This window comes from Crotalus tigris, unplaced genomic scaffold (genome assembly GCF_016545835.1).
Source record: "Crotalus tigris isolate CLP2741 ecotype Arizona unplaced genomic scaffold, ASM1654583v1 scf7180000024167.7108832, whole genome shotgun sequence".
Classification (NCBI taxonomy): Eukaryota; Metazoa; Chordata; class Lepidosauria; order Squamata; family Viperidae; genus Crotalus; species Crotalus tigris.
In genome coordinates this window covers 1,631,366-1,649,996 of record NW_024100417.1, presented here as the reverse complement: position 1 = coordinate 1,649,996, position 18,631 = coordinate 1,631,366, and the positions used below count along the sequence as shown (strand labels likewise).

Here is an 18,631-nt window from a genome sequence, read left to right as displayed (position 1 = left end):
CTCTTTTTTTCAGCAAAAAAGCCCATGAGACATTCCTAGTACTGATAAATCTAGTTGTTGATGTTTCTCTAATCAAACAAATGAATTTTGCTATCTCTGTTAGTTCTGTTTCTCCATTGTGGGTATTTTAGAGCCTTTCCATTTTTTGCTTATAATAGTCTTGCAGCAGTAATTGTATATCAAAGTAATCTTCCATGGCTGTTTTCTAATTGGCTATCCATTAATCCCAGCAAGAAAGGTTCTGGTTTCAGTTAAATGTTGATCTTTAAATTTCTTTGTGTCATTATATGTATTTGAGCCCAGAAATTTGGGACTTGAGGTTTAAGAGGTTGAGGCTTGAGGTTTTATCATTCCTACCAAGGATGATAAAATGATGCTTCATGTTGTCCATATATCCAACATAAATTTGAAGTACCTTTATACATTCAGACAATTTTCCTGTGACTCCAATGATATATCATTTTATAAACAGCCATTTTTAGATTATAACATAATGAAAACATCAATCCTTTTAACCATATATCTTTCCACTGTTCCATCAGTATGTCATGTCTAAAGTTCTTAGTCTATTTTATCATGCAGTTTTCATTTGTTCTTTTTCTGTTACAAATGTCAGTAAAAGTTTATACTATGCATTTTGGGAGTTGTAGGTTCATCATTTGCACATAGTTCAATTTCAAATTCTTTCATTTGCTGTTAAATTCCAAATGTTCTATTATCTACCATAAATCTTTCTCTTAATTGTGCATATAGAAACCATTGAAAACTCAATTCCTCTGCAGTCAATTCCTCTTTTGATTTCATTTTATATTCTTCATGTTCCTGTTCTAATAACTCTAAGACCCATTTTTCTTTATGTATTGTTTTTCCCCTATAAAATGATTCTTGTGCTGAGACTCATAAAGGAATTTTCAGGCAATCTGAGTTTATATTAAAATTACCATATTGAGAATATGAAATATATAATTAATATCCTTACTTTTATTGTACCATGGAAAAGCATAACATCTGAACCTCAGATTGTGCGCTTCTAATTCTAAAATTTGTTTATTTCTCAACAAAACCTACTCTTTTATCCAAACAAAACAGCAGGCTGTGAAATACAATTTCAGATCTGGCAGTTTCAATTCTCTTTGTTCCTTTTCATCTTGAAGTATTTTATATTTAATTTTGGAGGTTTTTTTTCCTTGTCATACAAACTTAGATATATATCTTTCTGCCATTGTTGCTAGTACCTGTAGGTTTTCAATAAATCTGATCACAGGTCATGTAAAGATGGGAAATGTTTCTTGTAGGATATGATCAAGTCTTTGAGTGCTGTACCACAGTATGGCAGTAGTTAAAATAAAAAGATTAGACAGATGCCTGGAGATTAATGTTCTCAGTGGTTTTATTCATCATGATATATATTATTTATTATTCAATAATGATGGTGAAAATGCGACTCCCGGGCATAATTATAAATGGAATGAATAAAGCGCGTTCACCAGGAGAGTTTAAAGTTAAAATACTTCAATTAAAGTATTTTACTATATTAAAAGGTTGCCAAGCTTTCGTTGGGAAAACTCCCCAACATCTTCAGGGCTGAGAGACTGTTTCTAACAAGGTGATTCAAACGGGTTCCATAGACGTCTGCACGTGGTTCCTAGACTGTGCTAGCATTCCCTGCTGAACAGCTGATAGGTGGGGGGGGGGAATCGGAGTAAAGATTTCTTCTGTCGTTCTCTCGAGCACTTTTGTTCACATTTCCGTCGACCTCAGGGGGTATTGTTAAAGTTATGTTCCGCCCTCTCCCGGCAGTATTGGCTCTCGTTGCAGTGGGGGGTTTAGTTTGATGTCATTGTGTATCCTACCATGGAGGCGGGGCTTCATCGGCTGCAATTTAACATCTTTCCTCTGCTGCGTGCTCCCATATTTATCTTCGCTCGCATGTACAAGCATCAACTGGATGTGGTATTTTTCAATGTTTGAATCATCCTCCTCCATCATGGTGTCCCCCATGCTCATCTTCCCTCGTAGGTCAATATTCAGGTTAAATCCCCCCCATTTCTGTGAGCAAAAGTCTGTTGGTATTTGGGCAGATTCCCCGCTCATGTTACTTTCCCTTTTATCAAGCGAACGGGTCGTCATCACATGTTTTTTCTCCCCTCTCTGTATGGGATATCCACCTTTATTATTATTATGGGTAGTGCTAAATTTAGTGGTTCTATCCTCAAATTTCTTAAGCGCTCCAATGTCATTATTATTGTTTTCTCCAATTAAAGGGGGTGTGGTTTCCCCTTGATATTGTTGGGGGGTTTCTGGGTAGTCTATATCAGATTGTTTCTGGTAGGGAGGAGGTGTAGCTCCTGGTTTGGAATGTTGTGCTTTTAGCAGCTAAAAGAAGCCTGGTTCTCGAATAACAACTCAATCAATCGTCACATTGACTTGCACCCAGCACAACAAGCGCTACGAAAATGGAACTCAAACCATCATCCTTTATATCACAAACCTTACAATCAACATGCACAACATTCCAAACCAGGAGCTACACCTTCTCCCTACCAGAAACAATCTGATATAGACTACCCAGAAACCCCCCAACAATATCAAGGGGAAACCACACCCCCTTTAATTGGAGAAAACAATAATAATGACATTGGAGCGCTTAAGAAATTTGAGGATAGAACCACTAAATTTAGCACTACCCATAATAATAATAAAGGTGGATATCCCATACAGAGAGGGGAGAAAAAACATGTGATGACGACCCGTTCGCTTGATAAAAGGGAAAGTAACATGAGCGGGGAATCTGCCCAAATACCAACAGACTTTTGCTCACAGAAATGGGGGGGATTTAACCTGAATATTGACCTACGAGGGAAGATGAGCATGGGGGACACCATGATGGAGGAGGATGATTCAAACATTGAAAAATACCACATCCAGTTGATGCTTGTACATGCGAGCGAAGATAAATATGGGAGCACGCAGCAGAGGAAAGATGTTAAATTGCAGCCGATGAAGCCCCGCCTCCATGGTAGGATACACAATGACATCAAACTAAACCCCCCCACTGCAACGAGAGCCAATACTGCCGGGAGAGGGCGGAACATAACTTTAACAATACCCCCTGAGGTCGACGGAAATGTGAACAAAAGTGCTCGAGAGAACGACAGAAGAAATCTTTACTCCGATTCCCCCCCCCCACCTATCAGCTGTTCAGCAGGGAATGCTAGCACAGTCTAGGAACCACGTGCAGACGTCTATGGAACCCGTTTGAATCACCTTGTTAGAAACAGTCTCTCAGCCCTGAAGATGTTGGGGAGTTTTCCCAACGAAAGCTTGGCAACCTTTTAATATAGTAAAATACTTTAATTGAAGTATTTTAACTTTAAACTCTCCTGGTGAACGCGCTTTATTCATTCCATTTATTATTTATTATGTAATTTATTTTTATTTATTTATTACCTATAGTTTTGGAAACAGTGTGACTCTCCATATTATTTGAGTTATACCTCCCCTTTAATTCAGGAGCCTCAAACAACATCAATAACATTCCCTCCCTCTATTTTTCCATATGACATTAACTGTGGATCAAGAAGAATGACCAGGCCTCAGTCCAATGCTGAAGATAGCTTAGAATCTGGCTCTCTTAGTCCAACATTTAAACTACAACACCACAGTTACTGTAATTGCAGGAAACAGGCAGATTCTGTTGCATTAATAGGCCTCAGTATCTTATAGGCTTTCTATTCAGAACCTTCTTGGCTACTTTGAGAACAGAGTATCAATTTGATAAACTTTTCTGATGTTTTAATATACTTGCAACTCGTTTGCAAACCTGATGTGTTTTGTTTCTGCAGGATTCATCTTATCTGAGCAATCCACCAGACAAAGACATTTTAGACTTGACTACTGAAGAAGAGAAGATGGTAAAAAATTCAAATTGGCAAAGCCTGGATAAGAATATGTCTCCCTTTGTAGATCAGCTGTCAGAACGCCAGCCTGAATCAGTTCAGAAACAATTTAGCGAAGGCCCCAGCCTATTCCCATCAAAAAAGGAAGGTGCTGATACAATAAGCTCCTCATGGCGTCCACATCGACAGTCCTCTCTTATGGGAGTTGGGGAGCTGAGTGACTCTGTTCCCAAGGCTGATTCGGCTTTTCAGATTGATGGAAGCAGAAGATCACCTGAAAACATGGCACAGGACCCAAAAAATTGGAGTGATCACTCTAAGGGAGAGCCTTGTCTCAATCTTCTTTCACAAGGGCCAAGAATTGGTCTTACTATTTCTGGAAAAGGTTCAAACCCCAGACTAGAGCAAATCCAATGTGAAATCACCCAGAAGAAAAAGATTTGCTTGTCGGACTTGGAAAAGTTTGAATTATCCAGACTGAGTCTAATTTCAAACCCACTTGATGTTTCTCATACGGGGCTGGAAGAATCCAGCTTCAGCAGAGAATCAGGTTATTTTCCTTGCTTATTTTTTTATTATATCTCAAATGTTCCAAACAGATGATAAAAGGAAGGAGCAGAGACTCAACAAAAGAGAATGAATGAAAATCAGATGTCTGTGATTTACATACTTTTTATCCATTTTATGTGGTATTTTTCCATAATGCAAGCGTAAATTGTGTCATGGTATTCATCATATTCAACATTTTTTCCTTTGTTGCCATTTAAAAAGATTGTGAACTCTGTGTTCTTCCTTGCAAATGAAAAGGTCCCTCATCATTAACCACAGAAAGTTGTTCTCTAGTTTTTTTTCCCATGAGTCTGAAAGTCACAACAGGTGGTGATATTTGAGGCAGACTCCAGCTTGCCTATATCAGATCAAGCAGCTTGCCAAGCCCTTTGCTGCACCCTTTGGGGGTTCTTTTTTTGTTTACTATGCAATTTTCTCATTCCTTACATCCTGCAGCATCTCTTTACCCACTTCATTTCTTGGCACTCTTCAGAAAACCAATTCTTCAAATTTTTACGGAGAAAATAGTACTACTGTAGGTTCAAGTTACATTTTTAACCTAAAGAGCCCCTGTGACTCTGTTACATGCAAGGTGAATACAGTACCTTTACTCATAATAGCTGCTTTTCTTTGGCAGATTTTCTGGAAGGTGACAGTGACAGTGACAGTGAAGAGGAGGAAGATGAAGAAAAAGGGAGCTTAGATCTTGGGACAGACATGGTGAGTCAAGAGCCCTAAACCTGAATTCTAACAAAACAATGTTTGCATGCATAATTCAAATGTTTCTCAGAGCTGCTTTCATGTATTAATAATCCAGGAGAATCATATTGTCACTATATTAATAGCTGAAAAACATTTTTCATATTTTCTTAGTTATTTTTCACCTTAAAAAAGTCTCTTATATATGCTCTTCTGTATGCCATCAAAGGTTTTAAGTTTCTTCTTTTTCTAAATATTTTCTTTTTCTGGTTTTCCTGTCTACAAGCTTCATGGTTGCCTTTCTTTTCTCTTTATCATGTACATCTCTCTTCAACCTGGGCACTTTCCATGTGAATGGACTCTGGCTTGCAGAATTCTCAGCTCCAACAGTACTGACTAGGAAATTCTGGGGAACATCTGCATCTGGAGGATGCATAAATTAAGGAAAGCTGCCAAACATACTTTCACTACTTTTTCTACTATAATCCCAGAATGTACTTTTTTTCTATAATCCCAGAATGCTCTTTTCCCTGTACACATCACCTATTCTTTTTCTCCTTCCTAAGAACAAGGTTCTTAGAAGATCCATTTCTATTCCCTGTATCTTCTTACGTGTGATCTCTATTTCACTGTGGTCACCTTGGCGTTCTTTCACTGCCTTCTCTTTACAATTGTTATCAAGGCTTTGAAATCCTAGCAACTCCTTTCAATGAAAGGCTCACAAAATGGATAAATTCAGGCTGGCACAAATCTCAACACACTTCTTTGAATCCATAGGATAGGAGTAATGTGAGAAGCAGTTACTTGGGATTTGACATCCTTTTAGTCAGTGATATTAATCTTTAATTTAATTTAATTTAAGTAAGTGTTAGAAAATAGCCATGGATTATTTAGAATCAGTTTGTAGGTCTCTGAAACAACAGCAAATGTTTGTGTATTACAATATTGATTCACGAGACTCTTACAAAGTGACTAGGACCTAGGCTATCTACTGGGAAACTGGGAATGCCTCCATGCACTTTACAAATTAAGACTCTGTAGTTAGCACACTCTTTAAAAGGTGTAGACTGAACTGTTGGTTATTCTCCAGCACTGGAGATGGATAATCCACGCAGTGGGTTGAGACTGTATTCCTGGCCAATCAGATCAGTCAGCCAAAGTTGCCACGCCCCGTCTTGGACCATGATCCTTTAGTCTTGACTGATCTGGCCATGCGAGACATCTACAACTTTTGGCTCCTGGGCAGGTATAGTTCCTTTCCATTAGGGGGGATTTTTTCTAGTAGCTGAAATTGCTTAGTTTAAAAGTTAATTAGAGATAATTTAATTCAATTTAATTGACCACTCAAAAATTTCCTTGCTAAATTGTAAAACTCAGGAAGTCAGATTCCTACAGGGGAAACCACCCCCACTTAAAAGGGGGAAATCCCTAACTCCCCTCCCTAACCAACCCCAGCCACCTTCCAGCAGCCGGCAGCCGCCTTAAACAAACGGGGAGGCTCGGGCAACCCCTCGCGTTTAAAACAAACAAACAAACAAACAAAAAAAAAGACAGAAAGGCAAGCAGTTAGCAAGGGAAGCGGAGGACAAAGGGGACGCATGCTGGGAGGGAGATTGATTAAGGGAAACAGCTGGCGTGCGAAGGAGCAGTCTTTTCACTCCAGGCTGCTCAGGATTTTTTAAACGAGGCGCCATTGTCTGCACAGCTGGAAGCACGCGCAGCTCTTTGTTACAACCGCACGTGGCATAGGCAGCCTTGTTAACACATGCGCAGTAGTTTCCTGGCAGCGGCGGCCATATTTTTTGTCCAAACAGGGGAGTTAAAGTTCCTTAAGAAAGCTAGGTTCAGCCGCTGGAGTGAATTAATAGGCAAGCAGTACTGGGGTACTAAAGCATCTATTATTCATTCAGAGACATTCAAATCAGACACATAGCTACTGGTTCCAGGACTTGGTGTCTTCTACCTAAAGTAAATAAGAACCTTTCATAACTAACTGTGTTTAGTTGCCTTTGGCTCCTCCCAGACTTCGGGTCCCCCATTAGTGGCCCGTACGCCTCTGGATTTAGTGGTGGGTTCCAGGCATCCCCAGTCGCGTGCCTGTCCTTACCCACCATAGTCAAGCCGGGTTCCAGGCATTCCCATTAGCATGCCTGTTCTTATCCGTGCACAGTGACTAACTCTGACAATTTTGCAGAGTCTGCTCCTGAGTTCCAGACGCCCCCAGTAGTGCGCCTGTCCTTACTCAAAGTTGGAGCTCTCCTACTACCTGGGTCCCCCCTATCGCGGCCCAGCGTTAGTGGAGAATGGAGGAAGCAATCATTCCCTCCACTGGAGCCCCGCCTTCATCCTCTGGAGCACCTGCTTCAGAGGATTCGGAATCCTCTGCAGCCCCTAGAAAGGCTGCAAGGAAGTCATCAAAGAAGGCTGACAAACAGGCAATCAGAAGACACCAAGCCCTAGAAAAAGAGTTCGACAGAGCCCAGAAAAGGGCCAGAATTGAAAATAGGCAGAATGGGGGAATAGGTCCTGACCTACCGCTGGGTCTCCCTTCATCCCCACGGGCCATTTGGTCATTAGGGAACTCATCACAGTCCCAAACAGAGGGTGGGATAGGCGAATTCTCATCGCTCTCCCGATCCCCCTCCCCACGGAGGTTACAGGAAACCCCGAGGACCATGCTAACCACAGCACCTGCAGGGTCGCAGGCAATGGTCACTCCTCCTGCATTGACAGGGGATCTGCTAGCTACCCTAATAGCACAGGCAGTGGACCGTGCATTTGAGGCCAGGGCTCAAACTTCAAAAGCCAAGCCTCTAGGACTTAGAACGAGGCATCGGGAGGAAACGGAGGACCATCAGGACCTCTCCTCCGTCTCAGACTCGTCGGTCTCTGAGGAAGCTTACCTGGACCAGCCAGGTACGTCACAAGGGATTCAAATGTCTGAGGAGGAGGAGGACACCTCACCTCAAGGGCCGTCCTTCAGCGGCCTGTTTAACCCTTCTCTTTTTGTTACTATTCTGCGCAAGGCTGAGGCCACAGCCCATCTGGGGCATGGGACACCAGCGGAGCCTGTCACAGTTGACACGGAGGCTGAGCCGACGTTCGCCGAAAAGGTAACCACTCAACACCGCATACCATGCCCGACCATGTTCCTAAACACAATAAGGAAACAGTGGGCAGCGCCAACCTCCCTACCGCTTCCTAGCAATGCGGAGAGGAAGCTATTTAACGTAGCAAGGGAGCTAGAGGGAACATTGGAGGTACTGGTGGTGGACGAACCCATAGGTCCCCTGATATCGGACACGGCCATATCAGGAGATTTTGCTGAGGCTCTTAAAGCCGAGGACCGAAAGAGTGAGTCCAACTACAGGAGAACGCACCAGGCAATAGCTTGGGCTACCAGGGCGTCTACCTCTGCGTCCTTTTTCTCCAGAGCCACACTTTGTTGGCTCCGTGAGTTACAGGGCCGGGTTCCCATGGAGGATATACGCACTCACCAGGAACTCAGCAAAATGGTAGCGGCCACGGAATATGCGTCGGACGCAACACTTTTAGCGACCAAGTTTTCAGCCAAGGCAATGGCGGCAAACAACACGAGCAGGCGCATCCTCTGGCTAAAGAACTGGCAGGCGGATACCAAATCCAAGTGGAAATTGGCTTCGGCTCCGTACCAAGGGGCAAAGCTGTTTGGTGAGGCACTAACGCCATACCTGACAGAGAACAAGGACAAGCGCAAGGTCCTTAAACACATGCTTAAAAGGCAGGACAAGAGACCCGGCTCCTGGGGAAGGAAACAATCCTTTCGTACGGAAGCCAGGGTCAACTACTTTCAAAATTCCCAACCCTTCCAAGCTAGACAGGATAGGGAAAGACAGGGGGACAGACAGAACACAAGACATAGGCAAACACAGGGAAGACGGCCCTTTCGGGGGAACAACCGCCCCTTCCGCCGTACCAGATGACTCCCGCCCAGACCTTCCCATAGGGGGCAGACTAGCAGGGTTTGCTCCCCAGTGGGAAGAGACCACCACGGACGTATGGGTCAGGAACACCATACGTCATGGTCTATCTCTAGAATTTTTCTCAAAGCCCCCGAACCGCTTCCGCCCGTGCCCCTGTCCCACAAACCCAACAAAGAGAAGGCTCATGAACGAGGCCGTTCAGCACCTTCTAAACATACGGGCCGTAGAGCCGGTGCCTATGAACCAGAGAGACCAGGGGTTTTATTCTATCCTCTTCGTGGTCCCAAAACCCTCGGGGGGTTGGAGAGCCGTTTTGGATTTGAAAAGGCTAAATTTCTACATAAAATACCGCAAATTCAAAATGCAGACACTACGCTCCATCCTTGGAAGCGTAAGGAAAGGGGATTTTCTGGCATCGATCGACCTCACGGAGGCATACTTGCACATCCCTATCTCTCTGGCTCACCGCCGCTTTCTACGGTTTGCCTACAGGGGGCACCATTTTCAATACAGGGCACTTCCATTCGGCCTGTCATCAGCGCCCAGGGTGTTCACCAAGATTCTGGCGGTTCTGGCAGCACAACTAAGAAACGTACCAGTCAGAGTCCAGTGCTACCTGGACGATATTCTAATCCAGTCATCGTCCGCCCAGCAGTCTCGGGCGGACCTAAAGTTAGTGATAAAAATGCTGCAGGACCACGGCTTCTCGGTGAACTTTCCAAAGAGCCATCTAACCCCAACTACGAGAATACTCCACCTGGGAGCGGTCATAGACACAAAGGAATGCAAGGTGTACCTATCACAGGAACGCCTCAGCAGCATAAAGAAAGCCGTAAAACAGGTAAGCCGCGGGCAGTCAGTGACGCTGGTCTGCCTCTCCCAGCTGCTAGGGAAGATGATATCGACCATAGCAATAGTTCCTTGGGCAAGGCTGCACTCAAGAGAACTGCAATGGTTCATGCTCCCGTTTCAGAGACAACAAATCAGTGCATCCCGGAAGAGGGTAGGCATACCTCTGAGAGCACGACACTCCCTCAGGTGGTGGCTATCTCCAGCTCTCCTCAGGGGGTCCCCCTTCAGGGAACCAGACAGAGTAGTAGTCACAACAGATGCGAGCTTATTCGGCTGGGGAGGCCACTTGGGGACCAAGTGGACACAGGGCCGCTGGTCAGCGGTGGATCTCCGACACAACATAAACTGGCTCGAGCTGCGGGCTATTCACCTAGCGTTAAGGCATTTTCACAGCAGCATAAAAGGCAGGCACGTACTGGTCCTGACGGACAACGTGACAGCCAAGGCCCACATAAACCGTCAGGGGGGCACACACTCTCGCTCGCTCTCGGCCGAGGCCCTCCTACTGGGGGCCTGGGCGGAACAAAATCTGGCCTCCATAAAGGCCGACCACATATCGGGGGAGGCAAACATCCAAGCAGATCTGTTGAGCAGATCAACAATAGATCACTCGGAGTGGCAACTACACCCGAGGATCTTCAGGGAGGTCTGTCACCGCTTCGGGCTTCCCCAGGTGGACCTTTTTGCCTCTCCTTCCAATGCCCACCTAACTCGCTTCTTCTCCCGATTCCCATCCAAGGGAGCAGAGCAGACGGACGCGTTACGGAGCCCATGGCCAAGGGGCTCCTGTACGCGTTTCCACCCTTACCTCTCCTTCCGGCGGTAGTACGCAAGATTCTGCGGGAAAGGGCCGAGGTAATCCTTGTGGCCCCTTATTGGCCAAGGAGACCTTGGTTCGCAGACTTGAGGAGTCTCTCCCGCACGAATCCATGGCGGATTCCTCCGGAGAGGATCTCCCTCAAGCAGGGGGAGATCTCCCACCCAGAGCCACAATGGCTACAACTAGCCGTCTGGCTCTTGAACGGTCAATTTTAGCCAAGGGGGCTTGCTCACAGGGTGTAATTAGGGTCATACAGGCATCAAGGCGCCCCTCCACGAACCGTATCTACGAGGCCACGTGGAGAAGCTTCCAATCATGGTGCTCTAAACAGGAATTGTTACTCGAAGGGATCACAATTCCCAAGATCCTAGAATTTTTACTAGATGGCCTAGAGAGGGACCTCTCGCCAAACACACTGCGCAGGCAAATCGCCGCCCTCTCAACTATACTTTCTGCCAGCCCCGGTGAATCCTTGGGCAAGCATCCCTTAATACGATCCTTCCTCAAGGGGGCTGCAAACATCAGACCGCCAACCGTGCACAGGTATCCATCGTGGGAACTACCACGAGTACTACAAGCTCTTACCAGAGCGCCCTTCGAACCACTCAAAACATGTGACATTCGCTATCTGACCCATAAGGTAGCATTCTTGGTAGCCATCACGTCAGCTCGGCGGATATCCGAGTTAGCTTCTCTCTCAATGAGGAAGGACCTGTGCCATTTTCACAGGGACAAGGTAGTCCTAAGAATAGACCCTTCATTCATTCCAAAGGTCAACTCCCTTTTTCACAGATCACAGGAAATAGTCCTACCAGACTTCTGTCCAAACCCAGCTCATCCCCTGGAACAACAATGGCACACCTTGGACGTACGCAGGGCACTAAGACATTACATTTCACGCACAGCGGAATTCCGACGCTCGGAAGCGCTTTTCATATCCTTCCACCCTGCTACTAGGGGCCGGAAGGTCTCGTCCTCTACCATCGGTAGGTGGATTAGGGCATGCATCACGGGGGCATACCAGGCGGAGTCCTTGCAAGTCCCCAAGCATATCACAGCCCATTCCACAAGGAGTGCTGCCACCTCAGCAGCATGGGCCATGCAGGCTTCTATTGAAGAGGTATGCAGGGCAGCCACTTGGGCCTCGCCCTCTCCATTCATTCGTCATTACAAAATCGACAGGTACTCCTCTGCAGAGGCCTCCTTCGGTAGGAGGGTTCTCCAGCAGGTGCTAGACCAAAGTTGCACACGGGACCAGTCTATTCCCCAACCCAAGGGACAATAGGCTTTGGTATGTCCCACTGCGTGGATTATCCATCTCCAGTGCTGGAGAAGGGGCGTTGACTTACCTGAACGCCTTTTCTCAGCACGGAGATGGATAATCCACACCCACCCTTATAGACTAGAATAATAGGGTATATTTAGTGGAGCCAAAACGTCTTACTGTCAGTCAATGGCTGCGCTCGAGTCAAGACTAAAGGATCATGGTCCAAGACGGGGCGTGGCAACTTTGGCTGACTGATCTGATTGGCCAGGAATACAGTCTCAACCCACTGCGTGGATTATCCATCTCCGTGCTGAGAAAAGGCGTTCAGGTAAGTCAACGCCCCTTCTTGAATCTTTGACAGTCCTTTCATCTTTTGCCCAAAGATCCAGACCAGGTTTCAAATCATGGTTTACAATTTGGGTTGTGAGCAACTTATTTGGAAACCTGGTCCTTGTGCAGGCAAAGCAGGTGGCATTGTCAGAACCTGCTCCTGTTACCTGGTAATTTCTAGCCTGCTATGTAGTATATCTGTAGTTTTTGGAATATTAGTGAAGTTCAGTATTTTTATTCATTATTTTCAATTTTTGGCCTTTCAAAATAGGAAAAATTTTGTCAAGGGGTAAAAAGAAAATAAGCGTAAATCACAGAAGCATGATGAACTGCATCATTGTGTCAATAGATTTGTTTTTTATTCTAATCTTATTTGTGGGATTAACAGGCACTATATCTATTCCTTCATTACTGGGCAGGGGTGTATTGCAGAATTTGGGAACTTTACTTCAGCTAGTTCACCAGGCATCTGGATTTGGGGGAAAATTTTAAGCGTAGCCTGTAAAGAGTAATTTATGTTTGGGATGCAGGAGTCCAGTTGATTTTAGCAACCATGTAAGCAGCAATGGCTAGCCTGAGCCAATCACTGCAGATAGACAGTAACTTTTAAGTCGACCCACATGACCTTGTCTTGTTTTTACTTGTGCACGTTGTCGTTTGCAGCATTTTCTCAGCTTCACTGAAGACACTCAGTATCCAACTTGGAAGAAGACACTGTTGCGACGTGCTAAAGAGGCCGAAATGAAGAGGTTTTGTAAAGCTCAGGTGATTTTTCTTTGTCAACATATTTATGCAGAATTTATTTAAATAAGGAAATGGGATATAAAAAATTAGAGAAATCAAGGCAGGTTCACTTCCTGGTCTCTGCAGCCATCAAAACTATTGTTTTTTCCCAAAGAGCATTTATGGGCAATATTGCAAATGTGTACAGCAGCATCTTCCACAGGTGTGATACCCATTATCTATGGACAGCATCCTTGTTCAGCTGTTCTCTTTCCACATCATTAGAGCTCCGCATGGGGAGGTGGGACAGGAAGAAGGGGCACGGCTGGCATGTAAAATCTTCCCTCCTATGACTATAATAAGGAAGATAAACTTCTGATCCTCAACTTAAAACAGTTCATTTAGTGACTGTTCAAAAGTTACAACGGCACTGAAGAAAGTTACTTATGACCATTTTTCACACTTATGAATGTTGCAACACCCCCATGGTCACATGATCAAAGTTCAGATTCTTAGCAACTGACTCATATTTATGACGATTTTAGTGTCCAGGGTCATGTTATTACCTTTTGTGATCTTCTGACAAGCAAAGTCAATGGGAAAGACAGATTCACTTAACAATTGCAGTGATTCTCTTAACAACTGTGACGAGGAAGATTATAAAATGGGGCAAAACTCACTTCACAAATGTCTTGCTTAGCAACAAAAATTTGGGGCTCAATTGTGGTCATAAGTCAAGGACTACCTGTAGCTGTGTTTGAAAATGTATAGGGGTATTTCTGTATTATCCATGCTTTTTGTATTGCTTTTGCAAAAATTATTCTGTGACATCATTACTGCCTTAGCAATGAAGCTGCCCAGATCCTAATAAAGTCTTAAATGTGGTGTCGTGATAGGCCTTTTACTGACCTGTTTTAAAAGGGTTCCTTTTCCTAAAATTCCCTCCTCTGCTTTAGAATCTGGTTACAGGTTCCTCTTCTTACATTTCCAAATCTTTGTTTTAATCAGTTTTTATTTTGACCAACATTTTTGCAGGCCATCCAGAGGCGATTAGAAGAGATTGAAGTGACTTTTCGGGAGCTTGAGAAACAGGGCGTCAAGGTGGAACAATCTCTGCGAAAAGAGGCAGGTAAGAATCTGATGCTTCCTTGAATAGGAATGGTGTTTGAGATGGCCACATATGAAGAACGGGTGCCACAAAGTGGTATAATGGTTCTTCTTTAAGCTAACATGACAGATTTAACCTCCTACCTTCATCATATTCTTTAGGAACAGAGTCTGAACTGAAGAAACAGTGGGTGAACCAGTTGCTCACTTTGATTCAAAAGAAGAACAGCTTGATGTCTGAAGAGTCTGACCTGATGATTGAGTAAGGAACTCTGCAAGTTATGTCAGTTAAGATCTGTAACTCATTTTGACTATAGAAAATGGATCCAGCATTGCTCTTTTATGTGCCATAGGAATTACAAGGGAGACCACAGTCCATTTGGGGCTTCTCCTCCCACTAACATAACCTTCAGTCCAGCAAGTGGACTAGCTTCATACCTTGCATAAAAAATGACCAGAATGACTTCTAGAGAGCATGAACAGTATAAACACCCCCCATGTTGTGTCCCAGAAAAGTGTTAGAAATATAATTTCACACTCCAAATAAGGTAATCTGTTTGACATCATATATTAATAAAAGCATTCTGCCCCAAAGAGGAAAATATAATTGACATCAGCTCATAGTCCTTTATTATTTCAGTTATCTTTTACCTAGTTCCAAAAGCCTTCCCAATGTTTTGGATTAATAGCTCCTATAATATTTTATAATACTGTTAGTTCTAGCATTGTGAAGCCATCTGGTATCGTTTTGGAGTTGGGTGACCTACAAATGTGATAAATAATAAATACCAGAACCAATACGATCTATGGTTAGACATTATGACAATCAGAATCAAAATCAATAGCTTTTCACTCTATTAACTCAAATCAAAATTAAGAAAAAGCTGTACTATAATAGCATTCAAAGGCTACTACCTGTAAGTCAAAGGCTGAATTCAACTGAGTAAAGTCCTGTCATATGTAATGGTGACCAGATATGCATACCTTGCTAATTCATAAATTAAACTTCCAAACCATAGTGGTTGAATATTAAGCTAAGCTTTAATAACTATATGTTGGATTAAGCCAATATGTAATAACTATATAATGGCCAATTGCAATATGACTCCATCATAGACTGTGACTTAAAATTCTGAGCGTGAATCCCTGGAAACTTGTGGACAGGCAATTTATATTAGATGAAAAATCTGCAAGAAGAATATAAAATGAACATTCCACTGGTGAATGATCAATAGTTAGTAAAATAACTTGGAAATACTGACGATCTTGCTACGATACTTCTGTTAGCAAGGCAAATATGCCTAAGGTATAGTAACGTCATCTATTCTCTTCCTTATTTAGTATGGAGCTTTTGAGATGAGTATGTGTGTATATGTATGTATACATATATGTCTGACTGACTGACTGACTTTCTATCTGTCTGTCTGTCTATCTATCTGGAGGACAGCACGTTGCAATGAGAGAATCAGTATAGAGGCTCCATGGAAGGGAATTCCTTATGTTATCAGGAATTTTTTCTCAATTGTGGATTGTAATAACGACAATTTTTTTAGTGTGCAAGAGCTGACGCTAGAGGAGCAGCAGTGCCAGCTGGATCAAGAACTACGCCGCTATTATAATATGGATGGTAAGAAAGAACATAATAGGTTGTTGTGGGAAGAGGGGAAGGTGTGTTAGATACGTTCGCCATTTTGAGTTATTTGTACAATAATAAAGGTGGGATACAAATGAATAAATAAATAGCTGCCTAAACTCATTATGAGATGAGCAATAATCGTTTTTTGCACTAAAAAGAGAAATTTGCTAATGGAGCTGCCCTCTTGTGATTGTGAAAAGCCAGGAATCTGATGATCATAAGTCCTGAAAAACCCAACATTGTGAAAGTTCTAAATAAATGGACATGTCCATTGGGTTACTAACCGAATCTAAAAGTCAAAAGAAAAAGTTTGTTTGCAAAGAAGAGTTTCACATTTGCCTTCTGTTAACAATATGTGTGTTTTGTCAAAGTTTGTCTTTGACAGCATATTTATTATCATTTGCAGTCTCAGTATTCTCAGGATAGGAAATGTAAACAAAAGAATGCTAGTATATATTTACCTTTTGATCATACTTTTTTTAAATAATAAAAGAATTTGATTGAGAATATTCACTCATTCAGCAAGTCGTTACATAGAGTCGAAAACAACATGCATTCATTCCTTGAATTAAAAAAAATAGCACTTGGGTATGTTTACTCTGTGTGCATGGAATGATGTTATGTTGGGGCAGAAAAACTAGTAACATTAAATAATAATAGTAATAACGTTGGAAGGGACCTTGGAGGTCATCTAATCTAATCCCCTGCTCAGGCAGGAAACCCTATACCAGTGGTTCTCAACCTGTGGGTTGGGACCCCATTTGGGGTCGAACGACCATTTCACGGGGGTCCCCAAACAAGGCTGTCTGCCATTTTTTCCCTTTTTCTTTGGCCACGCCCCTGGCACCCGGTGATGTATAAGTGGTTGGGGGTCACCACAACATGGAGAAATGTATTATGAGGTCGCGGCATTAGAAAGGTTGAGAACCACTGCCCTATACCATTTCAGACAAATGGCTGTCCAGTCTCTTCTTAAAAACTTCACGGTTGGAGCATTTATATTCATTCATTCATTCAATTTATGGTTATAAAAGTATCATTCTTGGAAGTCTATTCCTGATGAAATTTAACTCCCAGGTTTCCATGTTATCTTTTCACTTTGACAAAATAGTAGATAAAGGATAGGGAATTTGCAGCTCCCCAGATGTTGCCTCTTTCCAAAAATTGTCAGTCTCAGCACAACCAAAGAAGTTTGGAGGTGTAATCCAGATATTTGCAGTTCTTCCACTTCTCCTTTTTTTATGTAATTGAATAGCAAGAACGGTTCTTTAGTCTGTGCATGTACTTTTTGTTTTAAAGATTCTTTGAAAACTTCTGAGGACTGTGAGGCAGAGAAGACGATCCTGTCCCAACTGCTTGCAGTTGTGAATCAACGCAGTGCTCTGATTGAGATGCAAGAGAGGAAGAGGCTCAATGAGCTTTCTGAGCATGCTCCAATGATGGAAAATGCCTAGAATATTTGAGATCAGGTTTACCCGGTGGATAAATTTGCTGAATGCCCTTCATATTTGGCAAACCATTCCGTTTTGGCAAAAAACACCACTTGGAAAAGGAACTTAGCTGCTGTTTTATACTCTGTGACAGCTTAGCAGTAGCTTTCCTGCTGTAAGTGTGGAAATATGCTCATTATGAGATGAACAATATGCTCAAACCGACCTCGAAGCCCTGAAGTGGTTCATGTGCTTAGACATCTGTCCATGTTTCAATTATTTTGAATACCACCAGCGGAAGCCCCAAAATTGGAGTTTATGCAAAGTTTACTCTTGACGGTTAATGTCTGATGGTGGTTCTAGACGGAGCTAAAGAAGCCTGATCTTGATGCAATTACGTTTTAAGTGTTTTAGGAAATAATAAGGAAACTATGTAGAACTGCTTTTAATTGTTTGCAGATACAACTGCTAATGGCTTTAAGAAAGCAGCCTATTTGCAGCATTTGGAGGGAAAATAATATTCAGAAGATGTATGTATTATTTAGCGACAATTGTATATATTTCCAGTTAGCATGCTCCCCTTTGACATAGGGCCTCATCCAACAGAAAACATTTCTTTCACTCTACTGCTGCAGGTGACCATGTTTGTGATCATTCTAGATGTGGTAAATTAGGAGGGGCTGTATGGTTTAAATGGAGAAAACATTTTACATTGTTCTAAAAGCAAAAAAGCATGATGCTTTCATGAAGTTCAGAGGAGCCTACAAACTGTCCAGAGTTGTATTCTAGAGGAAGATTAGTTAAAATCTCTTGAAGGATACACAGAATCAACAGTGTATTTTAGAGGAAAGAAATAGATGCCCTACAATAAAAATTTAAAATGCCATCATCTAAGGGCTTCTGTCATAATAAATGTCCAAGGAGAAATATACCTCTCTTGCATTATTTCTCCATGTATGTAGAAGCATAACAGATGCTATAGGGCAGATATGTCAAACACAAGGCCCGGGGGCCAGATGCGGCCCACAAAGTGGTTTCATGTGACCCGCGAAACCATCCTGGAAACAGTGAGGGAACGGCCCCCACAGGTCGGCCAGGAGCCAATGTACAATTTTGTGGTGGCCATCTATGCTGAAACTCATTCAGCCTTAGCTCTAGAAGGTCATATGGAAACAGTGAGGAACCAGTCCCTGCCATGTCGGCCTCGCCCTCTGGGTGCATGCTGGGGAGGTGTCACCCTTTGTGTGGAATGAAGAAATGCACCATCGCCTGGAAGTGGCCAGCAAATGGCCCTCGCCTACTTCTCATATCCGGCTTGATAGGCTCCGGCGGAGGGGTTTCAGCAGGCAGTGAGGCT

General features: G+C 43.2%; 1 protein-coding gene across 1 annotated transcript in view; it reads left to right on the top strand.

Moving 5' to 3' along the window:
- The window catches only part of MICAL1 (microtubule associated monooxygenase, calponin and LIM domain containing 1), a 54,363-nt gene extending 35,797 nt beyond the window's left edge, over nt 1-18,566 (top strand). Inside the window, exons 18-24 of the mRNA XM_039323271.1 lie at nt 3,846-4,449; nt 5,086-5,168; nt 13,042-13,143; nt 14,137-14,230; nt 14,371-14,470; nt 15,762-15,835; nt 17,144-18,566. Coding sequence (XP_039179205.1) covers nt 3,846-4,449; nt 5,086-5,168; nt 13,042-13,143; nt 14,137-14,230; nt 14,371-14,470; nt 15,762-15,835; nt 17,144-17,298 — 1,212 coding nt within the window. The 3' untranslated portion in view covers nt 17,299-18,566. The remainder of the gene's footprint in view (nt 1-3,845; nt 4,450-5,085; nt 5,169-13,041; nt 13,144-14,136; nt 14,231-14,370; nt 14,471-15,761; nt 15,836-17,143) is intronic.
- The last annotated feature ends 65 nt before the right edge of the window (nt 18,567-18,631 follow it).